The 26755-nt window shown below is 42.8% G+C and overlaps 2 protein-coding genes across 3 annotated transcripts; both read right to left on the bottom strand.

Moving 5' to 3' along the window:
- Positions 1-309: 309 nt before the first annotated feature.
- LOC310873471 (E3 ubiquitin-protein ligase RNF38-like) lies at positions 310-18012 on the bottom strand. Of its 2 annotated transcripts, XM_083785868.1 has the most exons (13): positions 17925-18012; positions 16518-17089; positions 10529-10581; positions 9527-9705; positions 8874-9309; positions 7530-7670; positions 6430-6603; positions 4934-5095; positions 4237-4340; positions 3988-4069; positions 3769-3890; positions 2973-3072; positions 310-1477 (listed from the first exon to the last, which is right to left on the bottom strand). In XM_083785868.1, exons 2-13 carry the CDS (start codon positions 16807-16809, stop codon positions 1415-1417), a joined length of 1908 nt encoding a protein of 635 aa, XP_083641994.1. In that variant the 5' UTR covers positions 16810-17089; positions 17925-18012; the 3' UTR covers positions 310-1414. The 2 variants fall into 2 exon arrangements, with proteins under 2 accessions (XP_083641994.1, XP_083641993.1); XM_083785867.1 differs by having other exon boundaries at positions 16518-17999.
- Positions 18013-19038: 1026 nt separating this feature from the next.
- On the bottom strand, positions 19039-26478 carry LOC310872931 (zinc finger CCHC domain-containing protein 7-like). The gene is made up of 8 exons (XM_083785136.1): positions 25709-26478; positions 24066-24118; positions 22814-22936; positions 22504-22674; positions 21860-21895; positions 21280-21372; positions 20692-20809; positions 19039-19778 (listed from the first exon to the last, which is right to left on the bottom strand). The coding sequence occupies exons 1-8, from the start codon at positions 26058-26060 to the stop codon at positions 19276-19278; spliced, it is 1449 nt and encodes a 482-aa protein (XP_083641262.1). The 5' UTR covers positions 26061-26478; the 3' UTR covers positions 19039-19275.
- Between the last annotated feature and the right edge of the window lie 277 nt (positions 26479-26755).

The raw sequence follows: 26755 nt of genomic DNA, 5'->3' as shown, positions 1-26755 counted from the left end.
TGCCTTGGACCTCTTTACATTTTTTCCAATATATTTTGTGATTAGTTCACCAACATCCACACACTGGACCATAGATTAACCATATACCCTAGGCGTAATGTTAATATGCTTTCTCTTCATGAAAACATTTTATTATATGGGATGGGGAACGTTTTGTTAGACAGTTTAAAATAAATTGAATGAAATATTGTAGATACAATTTGAACTGATCTCAAATATCTTTACAGTAACTCCACCTAATGTTAGCTTGGTGGAATTGCAGCTCAAACCCCAAATTCCACGAAAAAGAAGAAAACAGGAAACCAGTGATAACGTGTGCAATATTATGTTTAATAAAGACCCACCACTCTTAACACATCCAACACAATTAAACTTTACCATGTTAATATCTTTTTTGAAAAAACTGTACAAAAAGCTGTTTTTAAAAAGTTCATATCAAGCCTTTTATTTGGTATACAGATATTCATATATGTATACAGTATATATATATAGATATACATGTATAGATATATGTATAAAACACATGTGCCACTGCAAAGTCACAGACAAACTCATCTTTGACAAAACAGTAAAGGAAATAAAAATATATAATGCGCTTGCTTAACTTCAAAGTTGTACAGTGAAGTGTGCTGTCGTAAATGATAATCAAAAACGGAATGATGAGGTAACTGCCAGGCAGGAAAAACAATCGCTTATAATCAGTAATAATACTAATAAATGATCAATTAAAACAGAAACAGAATTATCAGGCCTCCGAGCAGCAGCATGGAGCCTTAGTGTTATAAACTATAAAGGAGAAAAGTGTATAACAAAACACACACACACACGGCATACATACAGTGCATACATGTACAAACGGTAAGTACAATCAGTCACTCATGAAAACAAAAAGTCAGACATTCATTACTCGTCTGAAACATAACAGAAATTCAGACATGCTCTGGGACACACAGATTGATCACTCACACATATACACAGCCATACATACCGTAGGCATTTACCGAAGCCCCGAATCACAGGGATACGTAAACAATGCCCCCCCCCACACACACAGCGCTGCAGCATGAGGACTCACCAGAGTCTATGTCAGAGGGTGGGTCAATCTGAGGGACATTCAGAGCTAAGGAGAAATGTAAGGAGGGTTTTGGGGAGCGGGGTTCACAAAAAATAAAACAGCATGACAGAACACGTATGGAGAAAATAAAAGAGGAATACACAGATGAGGCAATACTAGGATTAAGAATGACAACAGGAAGGAGGGAAGGGGAGAAAGTGCTACTGGATGAAAGAGTGTGTGCGTGCGCAATCTGCGCATGTCCTCATGCGTGTTAACACAGGGGGGGGGGGGGGGGGGGGGCAGTGCTAGAACAGTTTGACGGACAGTAAGGAGTGTCTACAATAATCCCATCTGTGGTCACTCAGAATCTCGCTGGACCTCTGAGGCGTCGGCCCGGCAGATGGGACACGTCCTGTTAGCCTGTAGAGATGGACAGAGGACAGGAGGAGGCTCCATGTCAGGCACCGTTTCACAGTTTCAATATGGGGTGGGGGGGGGGGGTAGTCAATTCATTGCTTCAGTGGCGCGAGAGAGAACGGCTTCCAATCTTCCTATGGTACAATAGTATTGCATTCACACAAAAACAAATACAGTATGGGAATTTAGCTGATAACACAAAATTAAGATTTTCATTCCAGTATTTATCTCTCATTTAGGTATTTCATTGGAGTGCTTAGTTGTGATTACAAAGTCCCATAAAACCCTAATTACGTGAATTAAGCAAATAAAACAACTTAATTACCTATTTTTCCAGTGCCATCCCTCGCTGAGAATTGGGGAAAAGCTTATAGCACCCACCCCAAACATAATTTCTTTAAGCTGTGATTAAAATAACTACCATTCAGTGTCCTCTCAAGAAGTGCTACGTTAACGTAATTTGAGAACAATAGCTATATTCTAACAGCATTTTTAGTGGATGTCAAGGCATTCGCAGGGCTTATTGTCCATCGTCATTCTTGGCTTCAGGAGGGGTTATTATAAACGTTCTCTGTGGTGAATCCAAGGACTCTTAAGCCCAAACCACACCAAAGGGTCGAGATGGGACGAGACCGTTTTAGCGCTCGTCCCAGCGGTGTGATCCTTCATATCGTGTGGCTTCAATCAATCAAACTGTCAAAACTAATACAGAGATTCCCAACCACCGGGACGCGAACGGGTGCCGGTCCATGGGACATGTACCACAGGGCCGTGAGAAGGCTGCTGGGAATTCCTAGTTTATGGATTGTACAAATATACACAAGCAATGTCGAGAACAGTTGAGTCATTCATCCTATCGTATGACAGTGACATCACTGACGAATCCTTGGTATCTTTATTCTAGTCTCTCGAGCAGCGCTGCTACAACCGTTTGTGGTTCACCAGTTGAGGGTAATTTCATGTCAACAACTATCAGAAGGTGTAACCCTGGTAGTGATGCCTCACTCTGCCAGTTTAACTATAGTTTTCCACCTGTAATTGTAATCATCGTATCCTTTGGATAGAACTCCATTTGGGTCAATGATATAATAATTAATATAAATAGCAGTCTACTTCTGTGTTTTCATACAATTGGGCACCTTATGAACACCTTATGAACCCCGGCTCTAATCACTCAAGAAAAACTGTCTCTATAACTGCATGACATATTTAGGGATTGTGCTTCTTTTTTTTTTATGTGTAGAGTTCACTATAAGTACATGTTGCTGTCAACCATGTTCAAAACCCTTGTGAATGCAGTTATCTAGTTAATGAATCCGTTGCAAATGTTTTATATCTGAATAGAGAAGAAAAAAAGACTGTTCATTATGTTTTGACCTTGCCATCAAAAAAGCATAGAGGAGTCATGCTTGATATGTCTCTCAACCTTGAAATAAAAATTACAGAGCAGGCCTGAGTCAGCAGACTACACCGTGGCTATCTGACTGAATGAACTCACCCTGAGCCACTTGTCGACACATTTGCCATGGAACTCATGGCTACAGGGCAGGACTCTCAGCAGCTGGCGAGACTCGAAATCACTCATACACACCACGCACCTGCAAAATACAAAGGTCGTTTCAGTGCACAATAGTATGGAAAAAAACTCCCCCCCCCCCCCCCTTTTTTGTTTATTATTTTTGTGAAGGACTGATTATAGTGGCTTATGTTTAAGTCAATGCTCACTGTAGTGCAGAATAATCATATGCACATTAGCACTTTGAGGTTCTTTGGGGAATGTAGAGGCTTTGGGGGGGAATGGGGGATGTAGAGGCAGGCAGAACCTCGCTTAAACCCTCCCCAACCTCTCAGGTGATGTGACGCCGACACTGCTCCTCCAGCAGCCAGCCAGGCAGCGTGACGTCATGTCATTCATAAAAGGGAACGTACTTACGTGAATGAACTGAACGCAAGCAGTGGGCGTGAGTGGCGACGCACCGCTAATCGCCACAAGACAAACCAATAATTTCATTTCAAATATTTTCTTTTACATGCCGTCCTTGAAAAGAACAAGATTATAACACAAGATACAAAAAGTAACTTTTGATCCCCAAATCCCCAAGAAGTACCAATTACAAAATACTAAACTGGATTTTTCAAATATATTTAACTACATCATCACGTTTTATTTTTCCTCACATTACTGCGTGGTGTCAGTCTCAAGGGAAGTCCATCAAACTCCGCAATCCTGTTTCTACATTTCCACCAAAAGCAAATATGGGAATTGTACATAATTCCAATAGAGCAGTACTCACAGTGTTTGTTCTGACTGGTGGTTATTGGGATTGAACCGATAGGAAGGCAGCTGTTCAATGTCTCCCTTGGTCAGGCCTCTGAGTTTGGCCTCTCCCAGGCGCTCAGCCAGGTTCAAGAGAGCCTGTGTGACATGTAACAAAACAACAAGGCTCAGATTTCTGTCTGCAATACATAAAAAGGGAAAAAAAAGTGGGACACATATTTGGAACAAGCCAAACCTCATAATTTTCCACTTCTCCATCGTCAACATCAAGTTCTAGACTGATTGCTGGACCTGTGGGCTGGACTGGCAGCATTGAACTGAGGGAAAAGTTTAACAAGAGCAAGTTTAGGAATTTCATGTTTCAAGTGATAAATTAACAAACCTGCGTGAGACTGTTGTTCACACAACTCTAAACACTGTGGGACGTAGTACAACTCATTTGATCTTTGGTACATCATGCAAGACAATTTTCGAATCTACTTACAGGAAGTAAGGCAGGAAGCTGGGGTGGTAAGGCGAAGGTGGCAGTGGTTGCTGTGAGCGGTAACGCCGGCTTGGGATCCGCCGAGGCAGGAAGTTTGGATAGGACTGATGAAAAACAATTACATCAATTACAACAGTTCACTAAGAAGTTTAGATAGGACTGATGAAAAACAATTACATCAGTTCACTAAGAAGTTTGGATAGGACTGATGAAAAACAATTACATCAGTTCACTAAGAAGTTAGGATAGGACTGATGAAAAACAATTACATCAGTTCACTAAGAAGTTAGGATAGGACTGATGAAAAACAATTACATCAGTTCACTAAGAAGTTTGGATAGGACTGATGAAAAACAATCACATCAATTACATCAGTTCACTAAGAAGTTTGGATAGGACTGATGAAAAACAATTACATCAGTTCACTGAACTTGGCAGGTACATTTTAACCCATTTTGACCTGAGATCAGATTCTAAAAATGTCTTCTATGTCAGTCGTTCTTCGATTTTTCAAAAGCTTGTAGATCTGCTATTTTTCAATAGCTAAAGCATAAACATAATGCTAACACCAAAAGGGGTTCCCGCCCCCAAAATGGGTTAAAAGTATTTACTCTGTTCTACGAAGTCGACAAGAATGCATCACTATGATAATTAGCGAACAAAAACACCCGAGAGAAAACGAAATGTGGTCACTCACCACACCAAAGAACTCCTGTGGCAAAGGATCGTGGGCGAGGAAGTGCAGCTGTGCGGAGTGTGGGGTGAGGGCTGGGTGGGCACTTGGGGGGTAGTGGAGCCCTGCCCCCAAAGACAGGTGCTCTCCTAGCAGCTCCACATCATTCTCTATCCTCTGTAATGGCTGGTGGGGGGCATTCAGAAAGGACGGTTATTAGTGTGGTTGCCTAGAGGCAAGCAGACTATTGTTATTTCACTCCAGTGCTTAAAGGGCGTAGGGGGCGCTGTTTGCCAGAAACAGAGAGATAGTGCTGCACTTTGGCTGCTAATGAGAGAGATAGAGAGAGAGAGAGAGAGAGAGAGAGAGAGAGAGAGAGAGAGAGAGGGGGGGGGGGGGGGGGGGAGGAGGGGAGAGAGGAGAGTTGCACCACTCTGTTCGGTTTTTAATGATGTTTGGGGAAAATGTTTTTAGATATTTTAGTATTTCAAAGTGTCTGTTGTCATGGACACTGGTCTCACATCCTTCCTGGACTACATGTTGTCTCAAGCCAAATTCCAATATCCAAAATCTCAGCCATGCCAGCATGGTAGTGTTACGGTGAAATTGGTGACATGACGAAATATGTGACTATCTTGTAGACTTCACATAACTTGCAGGTCTTTAATACGAGGCCAAAATACCACTAGGTTAGACTCTGCTAATAAACAAACAGCAATGATTTACGTTTTGACACTGACGTTATATGATGTCTACACGATTGTCACCTATTTCAGCAGGTCACCAATTTCACGGTACCACCGCCATGCTGGATTGGCCAAGTGCGAGTGAGCGAGTGGCTGAGATTTTGTGTATTGGAATTCAGCTTCAGTAAGACAGCCCTGCCCCTCTCCACAAGGTGGGATGAGTGCAGCAAAGCATTATGGTAATCCAACAGTGAGACCAGTGTCCATGACATCACAGACACTTTGAAATACTAAAATATCTATAAACACATTACCCACATAAAACCCCAGGAAAGTGTTTGTCTCCCAAACATCATTAAAATAAGATCTGGTTGCAAAAGGGGTGAAGTGGCCCTTTAAAATCATTGAAAGTTTATAAGCGTTTAAAATCGTGCAATAACTCTATTCTCCCCTCCGATTGGCAACTCTTCCCAAGACATTTGTGACACTTTGCCCTCATCTGATTGGACAGTATATACGATCGCAACTCAACTCCTCTAATTGAACAATATTCCTATAGAGATAGACGACCACACTCGCAATTCTGCAGGATTGCATCTTTCTAGTTGTTTTATGTCAACCAGGGTGACACACACACAATGAAGGGAATACATTTTAACTCAACAAGAAGGCATGGAGGAAGTCTTATGCACAAAGGACCACTTTCATCATAAATTGTTATTTAATCTGCGCACCAAAAATAGCAGATTCATCTTGTAGATCTGCTCTTTTCGGTGCGCGATACGGGCACACAACTAATTGTAAGTCGGGCTTTATGTGCATCACTCTACTCACCGAGCGAGCCTGCTGTGTAGGATAGTGGCCAAACTGTCCAGGCTGTGGGAGGTGAGAGAGGTGAGGGGGAGGGTGGGGGAGGTGTGGCGGCAGGAGGAAGGCCGGGTCACTGGAGAGTAGTGAGGGGAAGGGGTAGGGTATGGGCAGGTGCTGCACAGAGCAGGTCTGCAGAACCTGAGGGGAAGAGCACAAAAATAGGGAGGGAAACATGTTGGCATGTAGGAAATAACGTTTTATACATTGAATATCATCATGCACATTGGACACCCAACAGATATAAATTGCAATGTCGACAAAGCTCAGACAAAGCTAGCTAGACAAAAGGTAGACTTTCTGCCATTTGTGGAGCTAAATCTGCAGTTTTCCTGTTTGTGGGCTGAAAATAAATATTTCGCGCAACTCATTACATATTGGGTACCACCGCCCGCACTGACGTACTAGAAATATATATTTTTGAGTGGTGCAACCACTCCAAGGAACAGCAATGTCCGTGTTCACCTAAGTATGTGTCTTCCTATGTGTTGGTTCACCTATGTGTTGGTTAATGAGCACCAATATAATGAGTACCAGTAGGGGCGCTGTTGTGCCAGAAACAGAGAGAGAGAGTGCTGCACTGTTGCCTGCTAATATATGTGAGAGTGAGAGTGAGAGAGAGAGAGGGGGGAGTTGCACCACTCACTTCATGAGTCATTCACATGACCTGGTTGTAGCAGTCTGTGGTGCTAAAACCATAGGACTGCTACAGAGCTTCACACAAGATAGTTTTCTGACATCCTGCATTTGAACAGAGAGCGTAATACAGGCAGAGCAGCAGGGTTGCAAAACCGACTTCAAACAGAGTCAGAGACAGACAGAACAGTACAGAAATAGTGGTTGTCCGTCTCCGGCAGGTTGTTTGTAAGACATTGATATATTTTAGGCAGTTATAGGACCTGCAATTGCTCAGTCTCTCTTTATTAACTTTCCACCTTCAAGTGCTGGATAAAAAACTTTTTTCCCGGGGGATCTGGAACCTTTAAATACGGATAACATCGTCAAAAAGCAGGAAAATGCTAATCCAAGATTCCTTCAAACCAAGTGCTATGTAAGACAGTACTCACAGGGGGTGGGACACTGCACACCGGGTAGTGTTGTCCATTGAAGACCACTGAGCATGCTGGGAGCTGCTGCGGTGAATGGCGAGGCGGTAGGCCAGGCGGCGCCCCCGGAGGAGAGACTGGGTACGACACTGGAGCTGAACCCTAAATAAATGATGAGTTGAGGTTAAAATGTATCCAATGAGAAATACATACTTTACTCAAGGCTCAATTCAATGGCCATGCCACATGCATGGGACAATATAAGGAGCATAATCTTCAAATATAGGCTATATTGAAACTGGAAGACCTACACAGTTCCCGCTGTCTCAAAAGAAAAGAAGAAAAAAAACACTTCCCACCCTCGTCTCTCCCTGTTCGAACTGTTGCCATCAGGTAGAAATAAAATAAAGCACAAACAGACTCAAAAACTGTTTCTATCCCACAGCGACAATCACACCCAATGCTGCTAAAACATAATCTCTTGCTGCAATACACGTTTCAAGTGCAACTAGAAAAAGTGCCCTTCCGGGCACAGGTCTCCACCAGGTTATCCACAGATCCGTGCAGTTAGAGGTAAAAACACTTTTCGGCCAGTTATAGCGCCACCTTGAGGCTGAGTTGAAATTGTTCATGTGGCATTTCGTCCTCGGCCTAGTGGGAATGTGGGTGCACAATTTCACGGAAATCACGCGATGTGTTCATGATTTGCAGCATTTTGTTTGAAACTGAGCACTCCTGTGAACTTTGGAAGCCAATCTTAACCAATCAGGATGGAGTCTGATAAATCTGAAAGACCCGTTTCGTTGAATGGCTCTAGAGAGACTGTGTACCAATTTGCGTGATGTTTGGACAAAATCTGTAGGTGTAATGTGCAAAAACTTGTTTTGCACAAAGCGGCCTCCTGGTGGCGCTATAACAGGCCGTTCTGGAAAGTTTGGGGCAGAGGTTCATCGTTGGCATCCAGGGAGTGTGTGTGCAAAATATGGCATCGACCGGGTTAACGGTGGCCGAGATTAGCTGTTCACGGACACACACACGGACACACACACACACGGACACACACACGGACGGACGGAGTGCAAAACATACTCTCCCCACATGCCTTCGGCCTGGTGGAGACAATAACAGAGGATGTAAGGTTGTGTGAATTTGTTGTATATTAGGTATTGTTGCATTTAGATAATTTATAGATTTTTAGCTTATTTATATAGATTATCTTAAGGATTTAATGCACTGATCGGTTGGCTCGTTTTAAATTTGTTGTACATGTTACAATGACAAAGATCTGTTCTCTTCAATTGTATAGTAAATTATTCGTTGTGAACCTACACATGGAATGGCTTCATCCCGTTTAGTTGCACTGACCTGCTCGTGAAGGTCCAACACCATGCTGGTCTGTTGCTGGGGCGGGTGAGGATGAGATGGGTGAGGATGAGGTGGATGGGCTGCTGGGTGCAGCAGTCTGGGGGACAGGTTCGGGGGTTGGTGGAGGGGCCTGGGGGAGAGGTTTGGCGGGTGGTATCCGGAGCGCTCTTCAGGGCCGGGAGGCCCCGGTCCCCGGGTAGACTGCTGGCCGTAGGGGGGGTAGCTCTGGGGGGGAACCTGGTGATGGTAGTTCTCATCCTGGTGGCCGGAGGTCGGGCCGTGGTGAGGATGTAGGTGATGGTGGTGATGGTGGTGCGGGTTGAGGTGGTGGTGGTGGCCACTGTTGTTGCTGTTGTAGTGATGGTGGTTATTGTGGGGATGGTGGTGGTGACGGGTCAGGCGATCTCTGCGGCCACGTTGGCGTCTCATTGGAGGACTACAGTAGTAGGGGGAAGGGAGATTTGTCGACTAGTGATTTACATCTTGGAATTAATATACAACACAAAACAAACTGGATCAATAGCATTAACTCATTTGCTGCGTTGAGTATTTAAAAGATATACAGGTATTTAGTTTTTTATTTAGTGGCAAGGAAAACACCCCATAATCTATAGAATTATGTCGTCACCCCACACACACACACAGTTAGTTACCTGCGACGGTTACGAACAGGTGTGTGACATCTTTCTGGCATGTAGTGAGGTTGTGGCCTACGACTGGGAGGCAGTTCCCATGGGCGAATGGGAGAGGAGGGAGTAGGAGGCCCAGAGCTTAGATCTAACATGGACTGCTGAGAAAGACGTTGCCTTTTTGGACTTGGACTGTCTTCCATCTGTGTGGGAACATGAATTAAAAAGATAATTTTTTCAACTCATTTTCATGCTTGAGAACACACCAGGGCAGAGGGCACAAAGCATGATTCTATTCTACGTCCGAGCAGACCGAGCATAGACATGGTAACGCCCCGCCTGCCTCCGATTGGCCTACCGACACTGTTGGCCTTACCAGACTTTCCTCCGAGGTGGATAGTCTGATGCGAGGTTACTCCGTAGTGGGAAATAATACAAGTAGGATATAATACAAGAGAATGACAGCTAGGAAAGGCGACAGTAACTTTTATTTTGGTAGAAGAGGCAAACTAATATTGTTTATGCAGTTTGCTTTGATGGAACAATTGTTTGAACACGTACGCCGTAATATGATTTGATTTGGGTGCATTCTAAATAAAGTGTTTGTGTTGATTATTGTGTAATTTATTTGGATGTGTAAACTTATTGTACTGTAAAAATGTCTCTTTTCCCTTGATCTTTTTTAGTATAATAGTATTAGTTTACAATAATTAGATAATACACGATAATCAACACTAACACTTTATTTAGAACACACCCTAATCAAATCATAGTACAACGTACGTGGTCAAACCGCATAAACAATATAAGTTTGCCTCTTCTACCAAAAAAAAGTTACAAGTTAGTTACAAGGCTGCATTCTGTTGCGCATGCCAAGCTGTCATTCTCTTGTATTATTTCCCACCACGGAGTGACCTCGCATCTCGGAGGACAGTCAAGACAGGCGGTGTCGGTAGGCCAATCAGAGGCAAGCAGACCATGTCTATGCTCGGACGTAGAATAGAAACACGCCGGTTTGATCCTTACCTTGTCCCGATCTTCACTACACACATTATCTGGGTGGAAGTGGAGTACTCCCCCTGCAGGCCACAGAGAAAAATAACAGCATCCTATGAGACTGGGCTCAGCAAAACAGAAAATCACAAGACATGAAATGGACAGGCCATGCCTTCACAGTGCACACACACAAACATATTTGGGGATGGGTTTGCCAATAAATGCCTAAGTTATGTTATACAATGAAAGGTTAGGTGGCCTGCCCTACACTATAAACTTTTAGCAAATTTGAAATTATTATTATTGTTGTTGTTGTACTATAGAATAACTAAGGCTGCAATTTAAACTAGAAGGTGGGCTTAAAGGTATATTCAGTGATTTCACTTAATTCAAATATCACTTATTTTTTTGTTTTGTTGTGATAATCCTCCCTACTATAGAGTGTGCTGGCCATATAAGGAGTTCCCCCCTGTCCCCAGTTAACCCCTGGGGGTCAAAAAACCTTAGGTTTCGTTTTTGACTCTCTATCCTGATTGGACGAAAGGCTGGGTCCCACAGCCAAAAACGAAACCTAAGGTTTTTTGAGTGAAATCACTGAATATACCTTTAATGTAAATCGCTCTGGATTAAGAGCGTCTGCTAAATGCCTAAATTGTAAATTGTGTAAGCCAATGGTGAACAGACCACAATGCTAATTCTAGCGATGCGATGCCCCCCCCCCCCCTCCTCCTCAACTCAAGTCTGACTTGATATAGTAGAGGCCTTTTGAACTTCCTGCTTCAGACGAGCAGACAAGAGAGGAAGTCATCTCTGGACGATGTCAGCCTAGTAGACTCATCTTCTGCAGCTCTCACACACAAATCATTCCCTCTGATCTCACATGAAAACCATGTCCCCTTTGGCTATGCACTCGCACACAATCTGCTCATACCGACTTGTGCATGCACATACAGTTACCGCTTTGTCAAGCACATATACCCCAAAGGGATGCCCCCTTTGGTTCAGTAAGCTAAGGCTCATCCCCACACAAAGTTGAAGCGAGCTCATGACCCCCATTGCAAATCATCATAGAAGCTTTTCTATTACTCTCCAAGGCATCATAAACAGGTACAAACAACGGTCCAAAGATAGCTGGGAAAGTCATGAAAGAGGTGAGCAAAAACTTTCACATCCCCTTTTGTAATACAATGTCATAGAATTATCTTGAAAACATGCTATCCTGTCCACGTTTTTGACAGTCTGTGTGCGACAGACCGCATTGCCTTTGCAAAACTACAAAAGTCCTGTTCTTTGGCTTTCTGTCCAGCCACGCCTTCCTCAAAAACAACAGATGCGTGCTCCACTGCTCAACCAAGCCTTTCTTCCCTTTAGCCCGGTTTCCACTGCCATGGCCTCACACCACTCCACCCTACACTGCCTACTTGTACCACCGTTTCCACTGCAAGGAATTGGGCTAAGTGGTGTCAAAGTACTAAATGAGTGCCTAAAAAGTACCCACTCCAGGGTGGGTCTGAGCTAGGCTAAGCGGGGCCAAACACTTCATACTGCCTGATCACTTACTGACTGATTAAACCAGGATCATAGTTGTGTATTAAATGCATTATAATAGATTATATTTAATTATATTTATTATTTAACCATGTGCAACCCAGATTCGGCACAAACAAGGGACTAAATTAATTTCGGTCCTATGCCACAAAATTGTGGAACACCCTACCAACTGTCATTAAGACATGTGAATCCCTTGACTCCTTCAAAACCGCTCTCAAAGGGCACCTATGGACGGCTGCTATTTGAAACTGGCCCCGGTAAAATCTGAATCCCCCATCCACCCATTTTTCCCTCCTTTATGATGATTTCCTGGTTTTTGGCTATATAGAAGTGTATATGGTCATAAGTGTGGGTCATGACAGAAAGAATAAGGTCGCGAATATAATCGGCCGAAATGAGTTTTCTCCGACGGGTGGCTGGCATCTCCCTTAGAGATAGGGTGAGAAGTTCAGTCACGCGGGAGACTCGGAGTAGAGCCGCTGCTCCTTCGCCTGGAAAGGAGCCAGCTTAGGTGGTTAGGGCATCTGGTTAGGATGCCTCTCGAGCGTCTCCCTAGGGAGGTCCTCGATGCACGTCCCACTGGGAGGAGACCTCGGGGCAGACCAAGGTGCAGATGGAGGGATTATATCGACTCACTGGCCTTGGAACGTCTCCGGATCGCCCAGGAGGAAGTCACTAATGTTGCTCTGGAGAGGGAAGTCTGGAGCTCTCTGGTGGAGCTGTTGCCCCCGTGACCAGACTACGGATAAGCGGTTGAAGATGGATGGATGGAGAAGTGTATATTTGTACGTCTCTAAATGTTAGTATGAATTGAAAACGGTGGACCCTCTTGTAAACTAGTATAATGCTATGGTGTTGTCCACTCACAGTTAACAGTTTTTGTATGGAGTTGTGCTTGAAATGTACTGTAATTCTGCAAACCGTTAATAAATACTTCAATCAATCTTGTATTATAATCACTCTCAATCTATTTTAGTGTATTATAATTATCATACATTATAATACTTTAGCCTATATTGTATAATAACAGTTTTAATCCATTATAGTGTATTATCATAGTTGTAATACTACATAATACTTTATATTGTACAAACATTATCAGTTGTAATATATTATAATATTTTATATTGTATTATAAATCAGTTATCTACATTACATTGTTAGGCAAGTCTTGAGACAGACTGTTGACTCCATAGACACCTCCTTCGACTCTTGAGGGGAGGCAACAGGGTGCCAAGCTTTCCAGAGATTCCTTGCGAAGAATAGTGCAAGCATGAGCGGAAACTTGCGAAGCTTCTGCGTGCATCACAGAAGGGGAAGTTCGGTAGGCCAATCGGAGGCGCGACCCAAGAGGCCAATAGCCAAAAGGGGTCAACTTTGCATTAGGGGGCGGACACATTATTAGGAGACAGGAAGAATGTCTATTCATTTCCAATGGGAGAGTGAACGTGAACACAGCTTTTGAACCATTCCTTAACTCCATGGTCACTGACCTAAATAGTACTGGACCCAATCACCACAAGGCACACAATATTTACAAGATATTCATACTAAAATGGCTTCTTTTAGCGAGACATCAGGAGAAAATCTACTTTGTTATCGACATTTCTTTATCCCAGCAACAAGCTCTCGCGAGATGAGGAGTCCGGAAGAGTTTGACAGACTACACAAGGGGGCTCTGGCCCTATATTTAAGATGAGAATATGTTTATATTATAATGTGAAATGAATGGACATTTAGGAGACCATTGTGGCATAGAGGCTCCAATGAAGTTCGCCCATCTTTATAAATTAATAACCTTTGGCGCTTTTCCCAGCGGCACTTGCTTTGGCAATGTAAACGTTTGTTTCCTCATGCCAATAAGCTCCCTTGGATTGAATTGATAAGTCCCAGAAAAGACGCGCAACGTGATTGGTCAGTAGTCACTTGAGTGGCAGTGACGCAGAGCGTGCCTTCTGCACTTTTGCTTGACGTTCTCCTCACGCTGGAGACATCGCTCCAATGAACTGCAGCAGCCAAAAAGGCATCCATTTCGTTTTGAGTGGTGCAACCACTCCTAGAACCAGCGATGTCCACCCGTCCCCATGTCTCTATGTTTAGGGTACCAAAAGGGGGAGCTGTTGGTATATATATATATATATATATATATGTGGTTGACTCCGTCAATAGGAAAAGAGGGTGCTGTTTTTCCTTTATTTTTTGACGACGCATTCTCAGATTGCTGCAGCTAGGCTAGTTACAAACATGCCACTGGGTTTGTTTATGCTTTGAAGGGAAGGTTTGAGCAGTAGAATTAGAATAGGTAGGGGGGGGGGGGGGGGTTTCAGCATCTCCAAATTCAGTGCTGGCACATTCCTCTGTGATGTTGAAAGGCATAAAATGCTGAACTGCAGCATAGCATATAAACAAGGACACAGACAGGAAATCTAATGCATTAAAATCCGTACACCCGAATCCCACACGCCTAAATCGAACACATTAGATACATGTGTACACACAGGATTTGAAGAAGAGGAATCTGCAGAAGATCAAACAGACGCAACGTTTAAGTCATATTGTCATACACACAAATCTCAGTATTGGCCACCCGCCCAGCAAAATCCTCAGTGTAAATTATTTGGGACTGGGAAAAATGGGTCCAGTTAAATTAGCCCAAAGGATATGTGTGTGTGTGTGTGTGTGTGTGTATTCCCTGTATGTGGGTTATTTTGGGTCTGGATGGCAGCAGCGTCGCTATTACAAGAGAGGGCTCCGTTAAAAGACTGAATTAATTCTCTCTTTCTTAGCAGAGGGGTTTTTGCTGTTGCCTTTGGGTGAATTCTACTATGTATAATAGCATGGTTCTTCAGTCTTTTCCAGAAGTTAGCCATGTATGACTTGCTGAACACTAGTGGGCACTGGACAGACAGTTATACAGTTCACAGTATTACAATAAACAACCATTAAGCTATGTATTATGTATGTGTAATGCTTATTTCTTGTAGAGGTGGATGGACCCCGCAACTCCTCAAAATCCTTGTTCGTGGTGCCTAGTACTGAATCATAATCACCCTATAAAAAGAAAATCAGACCCGTATGAACTGAGTGGTGCTGTACTGTACTTGTACTGTGTGCGTGTGTGTGTGTGTGTGTGTGTGTTTGTGTGTTAGATAGACAGTGACACTTGGTGGTGAAAAAACGCTATTTCCGTGCTCTGACCCAGCCAGCCAGGCAGGGGCAGGGCAATGGAGTGGCTGCACCACTCAAAAATATATATTATTCTTTTTTTTTAAAGGTATATTCAGTGATTTCACTCAAAAAACCTTAGGTTTCGTTTTTGGCTGTGGGACCCAGCCTTTCGTCCAATCAGGATAGAGTCAAAAACGAAACCTAAGGTTTTTTGACCCCCAGGGGTTAACTGGGGACAGGGAGGAACTCCTTATATGGCCAGCACACTCTATAGTAGGGAGGATTATCACAACAAAACAAAAAAAGAAGTGATATTTGAATTAAGTGAAATCACTGAATATACCTTTAACTAGACTAGAGGTTCAAGTTTCCACATCGCACTGCTGATCCAACCAATATGCCCATATATGGAGATCTGTATCTGTCCGTCTTTGTCCCTTTTATGCCAATATGGAAATCGCTTATGTCATCACTCAACAGCATAATGCCCATATTATGCCCCCTTTTCTGCCCAATCTGCCCATATATGGAGCTGACTGAATTGTTTGTGCCTGATGCCATGAAGACACATTGACATTTAGGTTAGACAATACACTCCATATTTGGGCGTAGCTGCATCGTTTTCCAGACCAATTTTGCATTTTTAAGTCACTGTGGATATGCACATACATGCTTACACATCAATCAGCTCGAGATTTAAGAATAGCTTTCCCGCATCTTCATGTTACATGTTGGTGTAGGCCTAAACAACAACAAGGCTGCAATCAAGTCACCCAAATTTATAATGGCAGCTATTGACATTTGACAGTCAGTGCCCAGAAGTTTATTTCAATTGCTAACATCACAATTGTTTAAGTTTTAGTTTTGTTGTCGTTTTTGCAATACCTGGACTACTTCAGTAATAACATTGTCAGTATTCAGTCCCTCAACACTATGTCGGAGTATTCTCAAGTGGGAGTGACCACCTGCACTAATATGCAGTCACATATGTTCACATATCTAATCTACACATTCTCTCTCTAGGGGCCCACATTGCAGTTATAACTACCGTATAAATATGAAACGTAGCTAGTACACAGGGGAAATAATGTGGGTTACCTGCCTTTAAAAAAGACCCAAACAAGAGCGAAAGTGCACCACAATACCCGACATAACGCCTGGCTGTTCGACCAACAGCTGGCAGAGAAATGACCCAGCCTTTTTATTTACATTGTCTAAATTGCTGTTAAATCGCCACTGTCTACTCTACACAAGATTAGTAGTGAGTATTTAGTACAGTAATAAGGCCCTGTTTGCTTACCGGCACCAGGGTGTCTGTGAGCTCCGTGCGAGGAGTGGCGCTGTGCCCCGGCCGGCAGGTAGCCCCCCTGGCTATGCTGCTGCTGCTGCTGGCTCTCCGGATAGCTCCGACCTCCGTGGTGCGGCGCCCACCCGGGGTTGCCCTGCTGCGGGTAGTTCACCCCTCCTCCGCTGGCGTTCATCATATTCCCGTTAATACCGACGGCGTTTGTGCCGTTGCCTCCGCCACTTCCGTTCACGCTAAAATGGTAAAAGCCAGACCGTGACCGCGATCGAGTCCTCGGGGGGTCCATGGCTATGGAGGGCGGTGGTGGCTGGACCTAATGAAGGCAGGCTCGGGAGTAGTACCGCGAGGGATCTCTCTCGACAAGCGAAATCTCCGCGTCTTTTACTCTTCCACCCACCTATCGGCTTGTTTTCCTTAGCGTCTTCTTTGGCATTTAAACTAAAGTGGTCTAGTTCTGATATGGCATGGGATGGATCATGGATGGATGCAACGGAGCTGGGTTCACTTGAGATTCAGAACAGCGCAGCCTTCTCCTGTCGCAGTCGCACAGACATCTGCATCGACCGCTTCGCAACCAGAGGGGAGGTTCACGTCAATCTCGGTAAATAAAAGGGGGGGATTACCATTTCCCCTGACGTAAATATATAATACAAGTTATCATATGCGATATGTACAATGATTTCCAATCAAAGCAGCGTTTTATGCTGGCTATGTACTTTAAACTCATTAACAGTGGTGGTTGCCAGAACAACAGCTGAGCAGAAAGTCTCAGGTTCTCTATCTCTATTGTCCTTTCAGAGCAGAGCCCTGGCTGGCTTGGCTTTCCCACGGTTCAATAAAAGTAGTTTTTTTCCCCTCGCGTGTTGCTCCAGTAACGTAACAAATAATGTAATAGTGTCTGTGCGCGCGCGAGCAAGCTAAGTTGAATCCTTATCCACGAAATCCCAAAATTCCCTACTAAAAAAACCAAAACAAAAAAATAACTCCCCTTCAACACAGCACAACTCGAGCCAGCAAGATGGCTAAAACCTGTGTCGACTCCCTGTCAGACAGACCGCTGCTGGCTGGCAGTGGCAAACTACACAAACGACAAGCTAAATAGGTAGCTATCCAGAAAACAAATGCACTCATTAACCTAAATCCGTAAATAGATTACAAGCAAAGATCTAGTGGACTGGTGATAGTACCGTTAACGTTGCACGAAGTGTGGCTGGGCAGGCTGTCAGCTACTAGCTCAGCTCACTGCTAACAACAGGAAGCTGCAGGCGGACACGGTATGGAAAAACAAGTCCAGCACTTGTGACATTTACAGCAAGTAAATGTCGCCCGAAACAAAGATAGTGAAGAAATGAAGCAGCGCTCACATTGAAATAAAGTCGGAATAATTAAGCTAATAAATACCTTATATTTAAAGTACATAGTGTTCGTCCAACATAGCCCCCCGCGCACACATTAGCAATGGAGTGTTTTCTCCAATTCTCTTGTCAGCGGGGAGCGTAGTGAAGATCAATCAATGGGATTTCACATCCCTGCACAGACACTTTAATCGAGCCCAGAGAACAGCGACTGTTTTCACAACCCCGGCGCCCGGCTCTGCTTATGGAATATGGACAAATCACAAGAGCGCAGATTATTACAAAAAGAATGCTCAATTTTTTTGGCGGTAAGGTTTAAAATGTGATGGATTATAATTAATCATCATGGTTAGGTTTCTTTAACAATCAATTATCTAAACCGACTACTTTTGCCTGGCAGACGACAGACAGGCGGCCAAGCTCATTAATAATTAAGCACATTTTTCCTTTTATTTATTTTTCCCCGAACCAGAAATACTATAACCCTAACTTTTATGATTCAAATGTCATCTATATGCTTGGTTGCTAAAAGTTGCACGTTGTGCAATTTGAATCATTCCAAAATAACACATTACATACCATAACAAACAGCTAAATCTTCACGCATCAGATACCATCTCATTGACTTCATGTTTTAATAACCTTGCATTGTTTTTCAGCAGCTTTTTGCACAGGCACCAAGTAGCCTACCCCTGGCCAATAATTTCCATCACACAAAAAACATTGCATTAATTGTTATAAACTAACAGTTTGTGGCGGCACAAAGGGCTTATAACAACAAACTTGTCTCTCTCTCTCTTTCTCTCTCACACTCTCTCACACACACACACACACACACACACACACACACACACACACACACACACACACACACACACACACACACACACACAAGCTGCAATTCTTTTGTGAATAAAATGTTACTTTGACCAATCAAATTAATAGTACTCACATTTAAAAAATAAATTAAATGTGTCCTAAATAGCAGATCTACAAACTTGTGACCTGTTATTTTCTGTTATTAGAAAATAATAAATAGGGTTTAATTGCTTAATACAATGTTTTGTAAGAACAATCTATATATGTAAATATTTGCCCCCGATATCATGTAGTAGTGGAGTACAAGAGCGCCGAAATCCTGACGCCACTCGCTCGTCGATTCCCCTGGTTCACGGAAGTAATTTCTAACATGGGGTCATCTTAAAATCTTTTCATATAATTGTTGTGGTCCAAAAATAAACACTGGTATTGAAAAAAAAAGGCAATACTTTTAAATAAATGCCACAGAGCATAAGATGTTAATTGTTTAATTGTATCATGGAGTACATCACCTGTACGGAAGCATCTATTCTGCATTGTTATTTGCTATTCCGCTAGCCCTAGCCGTGAACATGTGCTCATTTCCATTTCCTGTGGTGACGCAGCCTATGTTTAGGGGCAAGGAGGCTTCCATCCGTGGCCCCCAGGTCGCTGTGTGGGCGCAGATACCCATGCTTCATGCCACGTCTCTTCTTCCATCTCTCTGCCTCTCGGCTTTTCCTGCTCCTCCCACCACCCATCTCTTGATTCATCCTCATCTTCTTATGTGGAGGGGCTGTGAAGTCCCAGTCGTCCTGGGTGGGTACCTTTAAGGAGTCACTGGGGTAAGTTTCGTCGCCAGAGCCTGCCCATGAACAACCAAGGAGGCCCCCTTCCTGCATGTCTTGGGCCTCCCTCCCCAGCCTCTTTATCTCCCGTCTCTCCCTGCGTCTCTCTAGTTGCATCTTCCACCTTCCATCCTGACACTTTTTCTTGTGCCCGCTGTTGCCCTGTGCTGGCTGATTCTTCTCATCACTGTCTCTTGCTTGGTCAGAGGACTGCTGGCATTCCGCAAGACATATGGAGGTGGCATCTGCAAGCTCTGCAAACACATACAAAGGGCTAGACAATTTCCTTTGACTGCATGTCAGTTTTTAGTTTGTGTGTGTTTGTTTTATATGAAATCTTCTTGTCCATTAGATATTATCAAAGAATAAAAGCAAATTACCACTAAACACTTTTACAGGTAGAATTAAATCATGGCTATTTGAGAGGGTAGGAGTGTGAGCACACATTGTTTTGGTACACTTTTGAGGCTATTGTTACGATAAATATTATATTTTTGTTTCATAAGTCAATGACTTTTCGGTGTTTTATTATCTTTTTAACCTTCTGTATGTTGGCTGGAAGCAATTAAATCAAATCAAAGTAAATGCAAAATACTGAATGATGTACAAATGACCCTTTGGACTTCAGACCTAACAAGCACAATTCAGTGTAATCTTGGCAGCATGACCAGTGAACAGGCCGCTCATAACCTGAGTGTGATTTTTGAATCAGAGCTATCAATAAAATGTCCTCCAGCTTAGTAAAAATCTAAAATGATATCCTGTTTATTCTTTGCTGCACTTTTTACTTTGTCACAGTTAGATTATTGTATTTTCTTGTTGTCTAGACTTTCTTCAGAAAAATAAAATAAAAATCCAGTAGTTTGTTAGAATTTTGCTCACCTGTTTCCACGTTTTATCTATATCACTCTTTTAGTTTGTTATTGACTTTTTAATTCATTTTATTGGGGAGGCAGTGTTTCAAAAGGTAGGAAGGTTCCCGGTTTGATCCCCAGCTCCTCATGGCTGCGTGTTGAAATGTCCTTGACCAAGCTATTGAACCATTAATCTCTCAAGACAGAATTGTATTTATTTATTTATTTTACCGAATGCATTTCCAGAGTGTGTGTGTGTGTGTGTGTGTGTGTGTGTGTGTGTGTGTGTGTGTGTGTGTGCGTGCGGTGTCACCTCTGGTTGTGCTCTGCGACCTTGTGCGCCTTTGGATGCTGTCTCCTTCTGTGTCATAGTGGCAGATGTAGGGGAGTGATGGAAACGTCCCACTCACCATCCTCCGCTTAATACATTCCTGACACAGACAGACGGACAGACAGAAGGGGATGAGAATAAAGAGAGACACAAATGGAGAAAGATGGATAGACATAAGAAAATGGGGCATCTAGACAAAATGTGAAGGGGAAAGCAGGATGCAAAGACAGAGAAGAAATAGGGGGAGATTTAACATAGAAGGAGGGGGTGAGAGGGAGAGAGAGGGGCAGGCACAGGGAACACTGAGGCGAATACAGATCCACAGAGAGAGAGGGGGAGAGAGATGTTGGAAGAGGTATTGAAAGGGGGAGAGAAAGGGAGAGACAGGGGATGTGTGGCAAAGTAATAGAGAAAGAAAGTTTAAGAGAGAGAAACATCATCAACAAAAGGAGACATTTGCAAGAAAGAAAAGGAGCAAAGTATTCTCTGTCCAAATATTAGAAAAAAGGAGAGTAAGAAAGAAAGTTATGGTGACAATAAAGGGAAGGATTCACTTCATTGGTTACATACATAGCCGTAGTGTCCTCCTTTGGAGCAGTTATAGCACTGAGGTGTTTGTTTGAGGGTGTGGTCTGCCACTGGCTTGGGGGCGCCTACTTGAGTCTGAGATAAACAAGTCAAATTAAAATAATGCAATATGTGGCAACTGAAAACATCTGAACATCATAGGTCTGGTGTATAGTTGCTTCACTATCTTACAGACAAAATATTGGGGAGTTTCTAAAAGGGAAGATCCCAGTTTCAAGGTTCGTTATTATGTACTGTACAATACAGCTGGTAGAAACAGCATTTCACAGCTAGTGAAATTCTTGTACTTGGAACCTGTGTCCTTTTCAGGTATGGTGTGGTTTCTAAAAGAAATTCAGTAAATCAGTGCTTTCCTCCTTGGAAGCGTTATCAATACACAATCAGTTTTACAGGCTTTAATATTTTCAACGTTCATATGGTATCAGATGAGGTTAACGACTGCCAGAATTGTTGGGGTGGTGTTGTTTTTTTTACTTCTAATTGTCAATGTTGAACTTCAATTCTTAAATCTAAAGTCATTGAAGTTCAAAGATAAAACTCAATGATTTGTCAAGAGACTCACCGTTTGGTGGTATTGTCTCCATGTATCCGGACATGCCTGGGGAAGACAAATTAAGCATAGAACAAATTTGCTGTGCTGAACACGTGAAAAGAAGATACACTGTATCAACAATGTCCTATGTCGCATACTGTCTGAATACATACATTATTTACACACCTGGGGCTTGGTGTGTTCTTGAAATGACACTGGGTCCCAGCATGATGTAGTATTGCTACATGGGTTAGGGTTAGGGCTAACCCTACACAAACTAAAGGGGTGCAGTACTTAGTTCAGAGTTCAGACTAGTCATTGGTCCGACAAATGACAACCTACCTCAAACTTTAAACATAACCGCAAGCACGGGAGCAGCGCATGTCCAACATGCGGGACGCATGTTGGACTAATCAGAATTACGTGTGGTCCCCAAACTAAAGTGCACAGTTGAGCAGCTTCAGCACCCTCCGGTGGAATTTGCATCATTACAATTGACATCGCTGCAAGGCTGAACAAATAAGCCCACAGAAACTTTGTTTGGTTTACTGCTGCTGCAAACCATATTGCCTCCATGGGGATAATAAGGCTTTCTTGCATGCAAATTCATTGACATATTCCATTACAGACACATGTAGGCATTAGAGTTGGACTGCAGACAATGAATGACTCACGTCAGAGAGGTGTCCTCTCACCCCACAGCGCCGGCAGTGTTGCTTCCATAACGAAAGCTGTGGGCAAGGCCTGGGACGGTGAGGGGGGAGTCCACAGGAATTGCAGTGTCTGCCTGGGCAGTGCTTCTGGGTATGACCATGGGTCCCACATAGTACACAAGTGCGATGCTTCTATATATAGACAGACAATAACTTTGATGCAGACTATACGCACGTGTGTGTGTGTGTGTGTGTGTATACATGTATGTATATATAAAGTAAACGTATATGAAATATTATGTGTTCAGTAAATGGCAACTATCAGTTTTACCTTGTGACTGGGGCAGCTCTTGGCAAGATGTCCTGTCTTATTGCATTTGTGACATTGGAACCGATCTGCCTTTTTAAAGCAGCTGCGGAGCAGCTGGTCAGTACCCTTCTGGATATCCTGTGGCTGGGCAGAGAGACAAGATCTTTCATGAAAGGGGCAATAACCTCTACTAGAACATTATGTTTATATTGTCATGGTAAACTACAGCAATTAGACTGAATAGGATCTTGCAGGAACAAGAACTGATAGCCAAAGTGTCAAATATTTTATTTAGAACGCAGAGTACAGGTAAATGGTAAATGGTGCATTTATATAGAGCCTTTATCCAAGGCGCTTTACATAGATTGTGCATTACATTCACCCATTCACACACACATTCATACACCGATGGCGGCAGAAACCATGTAAGGCACCAACCAGCAAGCACATCAGGAGCAATTAGGGGTTCAATGTCTTGCTCAAGGACACTTAGACACTAACTCTGGGGGAGCCTGGGATCGAACTGGCAAGCCCTACATGAGTTAACGAGCATAGTTTTTTCCTTTGAAAATTTATCAATAATAAGAACTGTATCACCATCACATTAGTCTCTCCGGACAGACTAAAGCGTTATTCATAGTCTGGATTTTTGGTGGTTAGGTGACCACCGAACTACAACATGACGCCGCGGTGAAGAGCAAACCACCGCCACCACCCCAGCCCTTCTCTCTGTTTTTACTCACCACCGCTCAACGTTATTTCAGCATCTAGCTGAAGGATATAACATGCAAGCTGTTACATTGGATTAGTTAAACTGCTAGTTTAATTGTTTTATTGGCTTAAGTAGGCTACTTTGCAGATGGAGTATGTTTAAATTCAGTGTTCATAATATGTTTATAGTAGTTGCACTGTAATATTTAGCCATACTGGTGACAGTAGATTAATAGTGTTGTCTCTTGACAATTTGTTTGATATAACCACTTCATAAATTGTAGCCTATGCTCGACTCAGTTCCTTATGCAAAGACATAATACAATAATACCAGTCAGAGTTCCATAGTTTCGGACCACCTGCCCCCCATAGGCTAAAATCGCCTATGCATGCAAGAATTATTGATTAATTATTCATATATTTTGAAACAAAACAGCAAAGAGAGTGAAAGAAATGGCATGTTATTCACTCAATGAGATTCATATTATACTGACTGAATATCCGAGTAGAATGACAGGTGCTTGTATGACATTAGTTGATTATTATGATTATTGACAATTACCTTGTCTTTGTCCAACACAGCCCAGGGGTGACCCAGTGATTTTGCTTTCTGACCTTTGATGATGAGAATGACAAAGGGGAACATTAAATACAGTACAGTGGTACTGGGTATACATACACAGAACATGGGCCATACAGTAAAAAATATATATAGTCTAGGGGTGCCCACACTTTTTTGACTTGAGAGCTACTTTTAAAATGATGATAACAAGATCTACCCATCCCCCAAAAATATTATCCCATTACTGAAATAGTGACGTTGGCATTACAAACACACTTGGAATGGGGAAAAATGGGGATATGGAATTGGCAGGGTTATTTTTATTTATTTTTTATTATAACCTTATAATGCTACTGACATTTGTGCACAACACTGTTGAAAACAAAGTATTGCATTGTGGGTTTGAGCTGACAGGCCCTTTTTATGTCAATCAATCAAGTAACTTTCATTGAAGTGGCAGATGTCAAAAATAGTTATTTTAGGGGCATGTCATGTGGTCTACCTGCACAGCCTCTGTGATTACTGGTAGATCGCGATCTACCTTTTGGGCAACTAAATCTACAAAAGGGTTTCATAAGCCTTTGAAATAAACCTCAAGAGCCAAACTCAAGAAATACTACATCACGCTGGGACCCAGTGTCATTTCAAGAACACACCAAGCCCCAGGTGTATAAATAATGTGTGTATGCAGACAGTATGCGACATAGGGCATTGTTGATACAGTGTATTCTGTGCTCAGTTAATAAACCTCAAGAGCCAAACTCAAGAAATACTACATCACACTGGGACCCAGTGTCATTTCAAGAACACGCCAAGCCCCAGGTGTGTAAATAATGTATTCAGACAGTATGCGACATAGGGCATTGTTGATACAGTGTATTGTGTGCTCAGTGAATTCACTCATTGTGAATTCAGTTAAAATATATATCCTCTTTTTTATACAGTAATGTTTATGAACATTTCCGACTATTGTGCCTGTGAAGCATTCGTTGGATAAACTTGTATTGGTCTTCATCTGTCTGCAGAATGCTCCACCTTCATTGGAATTCTCATGATTATGGTTCTCCTCCACATTTCTCTTTGTTTTCCTGTCTAGGTAACTCTAGCAAAACTGCCTATAGTTGACAGTAGAAAGCTTCCATCTCTTTAAAAAAGAAAGAAATTGGAAAAAAATAACATCTGTGAAACATTTGTATCTGTGTACAGAGCTACAGTACAGTGTGCGTAGCTCTCTATATACATTATAAGAATAATGCAATAAAATATTCATGATAGGGCTCTATGTGCAGATTAAAGTCTACATTATCTATTCTCACTTGAAATCTTACATATCATTTTTCTATGTAGGCTATTCACACAGGCAGATGCAAAGATACAGTTTACCATTCATTTTCAATGGAAGCCAGCAACACGAAGATACAACGATACATCCAACGTGCTGCAAACGCTACACAAAAGTTGAGCTGGTTTCAACTTCAGTTACAATGATGCAAAGCTACAAATATGCTGTGTAGCTTTGCATCTTTTGCATATGCCAGTGTGAATGCAGCATAGGTTCTTACTCAAATTAACTTAACCATGGTTTAAGGCATTTGCTAAACAGGTAGAGCTTCTGTCAGGAAATAATGAGCTCAACTTCTAACCTTCACTTTCACTGTCATCATCAGAGGTGCTGCTATGCCAATAGCCCAGGTTGAGCTGGATGTTTCTGTCTCCTTCCTGTTCCTCCCCTCCCACTAGCATCCACTCCTCAATGGGCTCATCGTCGTACTCAGTCTCCAGCTCCTCCTGGTCGTGGTCAGAGCTGGAGGATGTATGTGCCCGGCCAGTGGGGAGTGGGAAAGCAAGCACCAGGGGAAGAGAGTCCATGGTGGTCCATGATGGAGTCTTCTTCTGAGGACGACTGCTGCTCTGCTGCTGGTCATTTAAAGTTAAAGAGAACCCCAGTTCATCTTCAGGGCCGCTTGAGGCCTCAACAAAGAACGGCTCATTCATCCTCCTTTAATAGCACAGTCCATCACTCAAACAGGTGATATGCAGCTAAACAGCACCACCCAACGTCATCACCATGAACAACCTTTTAGTCGGTTTCTGATGATTTAGTTGCTAGAGTAAATAGGATAAATATGGAACTCGTATCGGAACAACAAAATTGTTCGCTAGGGTTACGTAACGCGGGTTTTCTTTCTGTCTTTTTTTAGGTAGGCTATTCTATGTCACAACAACTGACACGTGGGTCTGGTCATAAGGTCTGGCTGGTCTGGTTAAAATGCCTACCTCGCGTAGTGGTCGAAAAACCACTGGTGCAAAAATATATGTATATTTTAAGAAATACATGGTCGGAAATAGATCACATATCAAACAACAAATGTCAGGTTTCTATCGATTTGATGAGAGTGCCTCGATCGCGGCGAACCGGCTACGGTGAAGAACAAAATCTTTTCAACTGTAAAATGACTTTCCCAGGGTTTAGAGTTGAATTTGAATACTGTTGGCCAAACAAAAGCGCACTCGCGGAAGAAGAGTTAAAGGACCACTTCACCACTTTTCAACCTATCACTAATAATCATGATAAAATGGCACAATTTCTTTCTAATCAGTCTGTGTCTCATAGGAGGGCTGTGGGCAGTTCAGAAACCCGTCCACCAGTGACATCATTAAGGCAATAACAATATTTAACAACAATGTTT

This window comes from Protomyctophum parallelum (assembly GCF_964188405.1).
Source record: "Protomyctophum parallelum genome assembly, chromosome: 16".
In the NCBI taxonomy this organism is placed as follows: Eukaryota; Metazoa; Chordata; class Actinopteri; order Myctophiformes; family Myctophidae; genus Protomyctophum; species Protomyctophum parallelum.
This window is presented reverse-complemented; position numbering and strand designations above follow the sequence as displayed.

Excerpts from the sequence above, each read along its gene's own strand:
- LOC310872931 (XM_083785136.1), bottom strand. The coding sequence starts at position 26,060 with ATGAATGAGCCGTTCTTTGTTGAGGCCTCAAGCGGCCCTGAAGATGAA. Across the intron at positions 24,119-25,708 it reads TGATGACAGTGAAAGTGAAG|GTCAGAAAGCAAAATCACTG; the intron begins GTTAGAAGTTGA and ends TCATCATCAAAG. Across the intron at positions 21,896-22,503 it reads TGAGAGGACACCTCTCTGAC|GCATGTCCGGATACATGGAG; the intron begins GTGAGTCATTCA and ends TGTCTTCCCCAG.
- LOC310873471 (XM_083785868.1), bottom strand. The coding sequence starts at position 16,809 with ATGGACCCCCCGAGGACTCGATCGCGGTCACGGTCTGGCTTTTACCAT. Across the intron at positions 6,604-7,529 it reads TGTGCAGTGTCCCACCCCCT|GTTCTGCAGACCTGCTCTGT; the intron begins GTGAGTACTGTC and ends TCTTCCCCTCAG. Across the intron at positions 3,073-3,768 it reads CACCAGTCAGAACAAACACT|GTGCGTGGTGTGTATGAGTG; the intron begins GTGAGTACTGCT and ends TGTATTTTGCAG.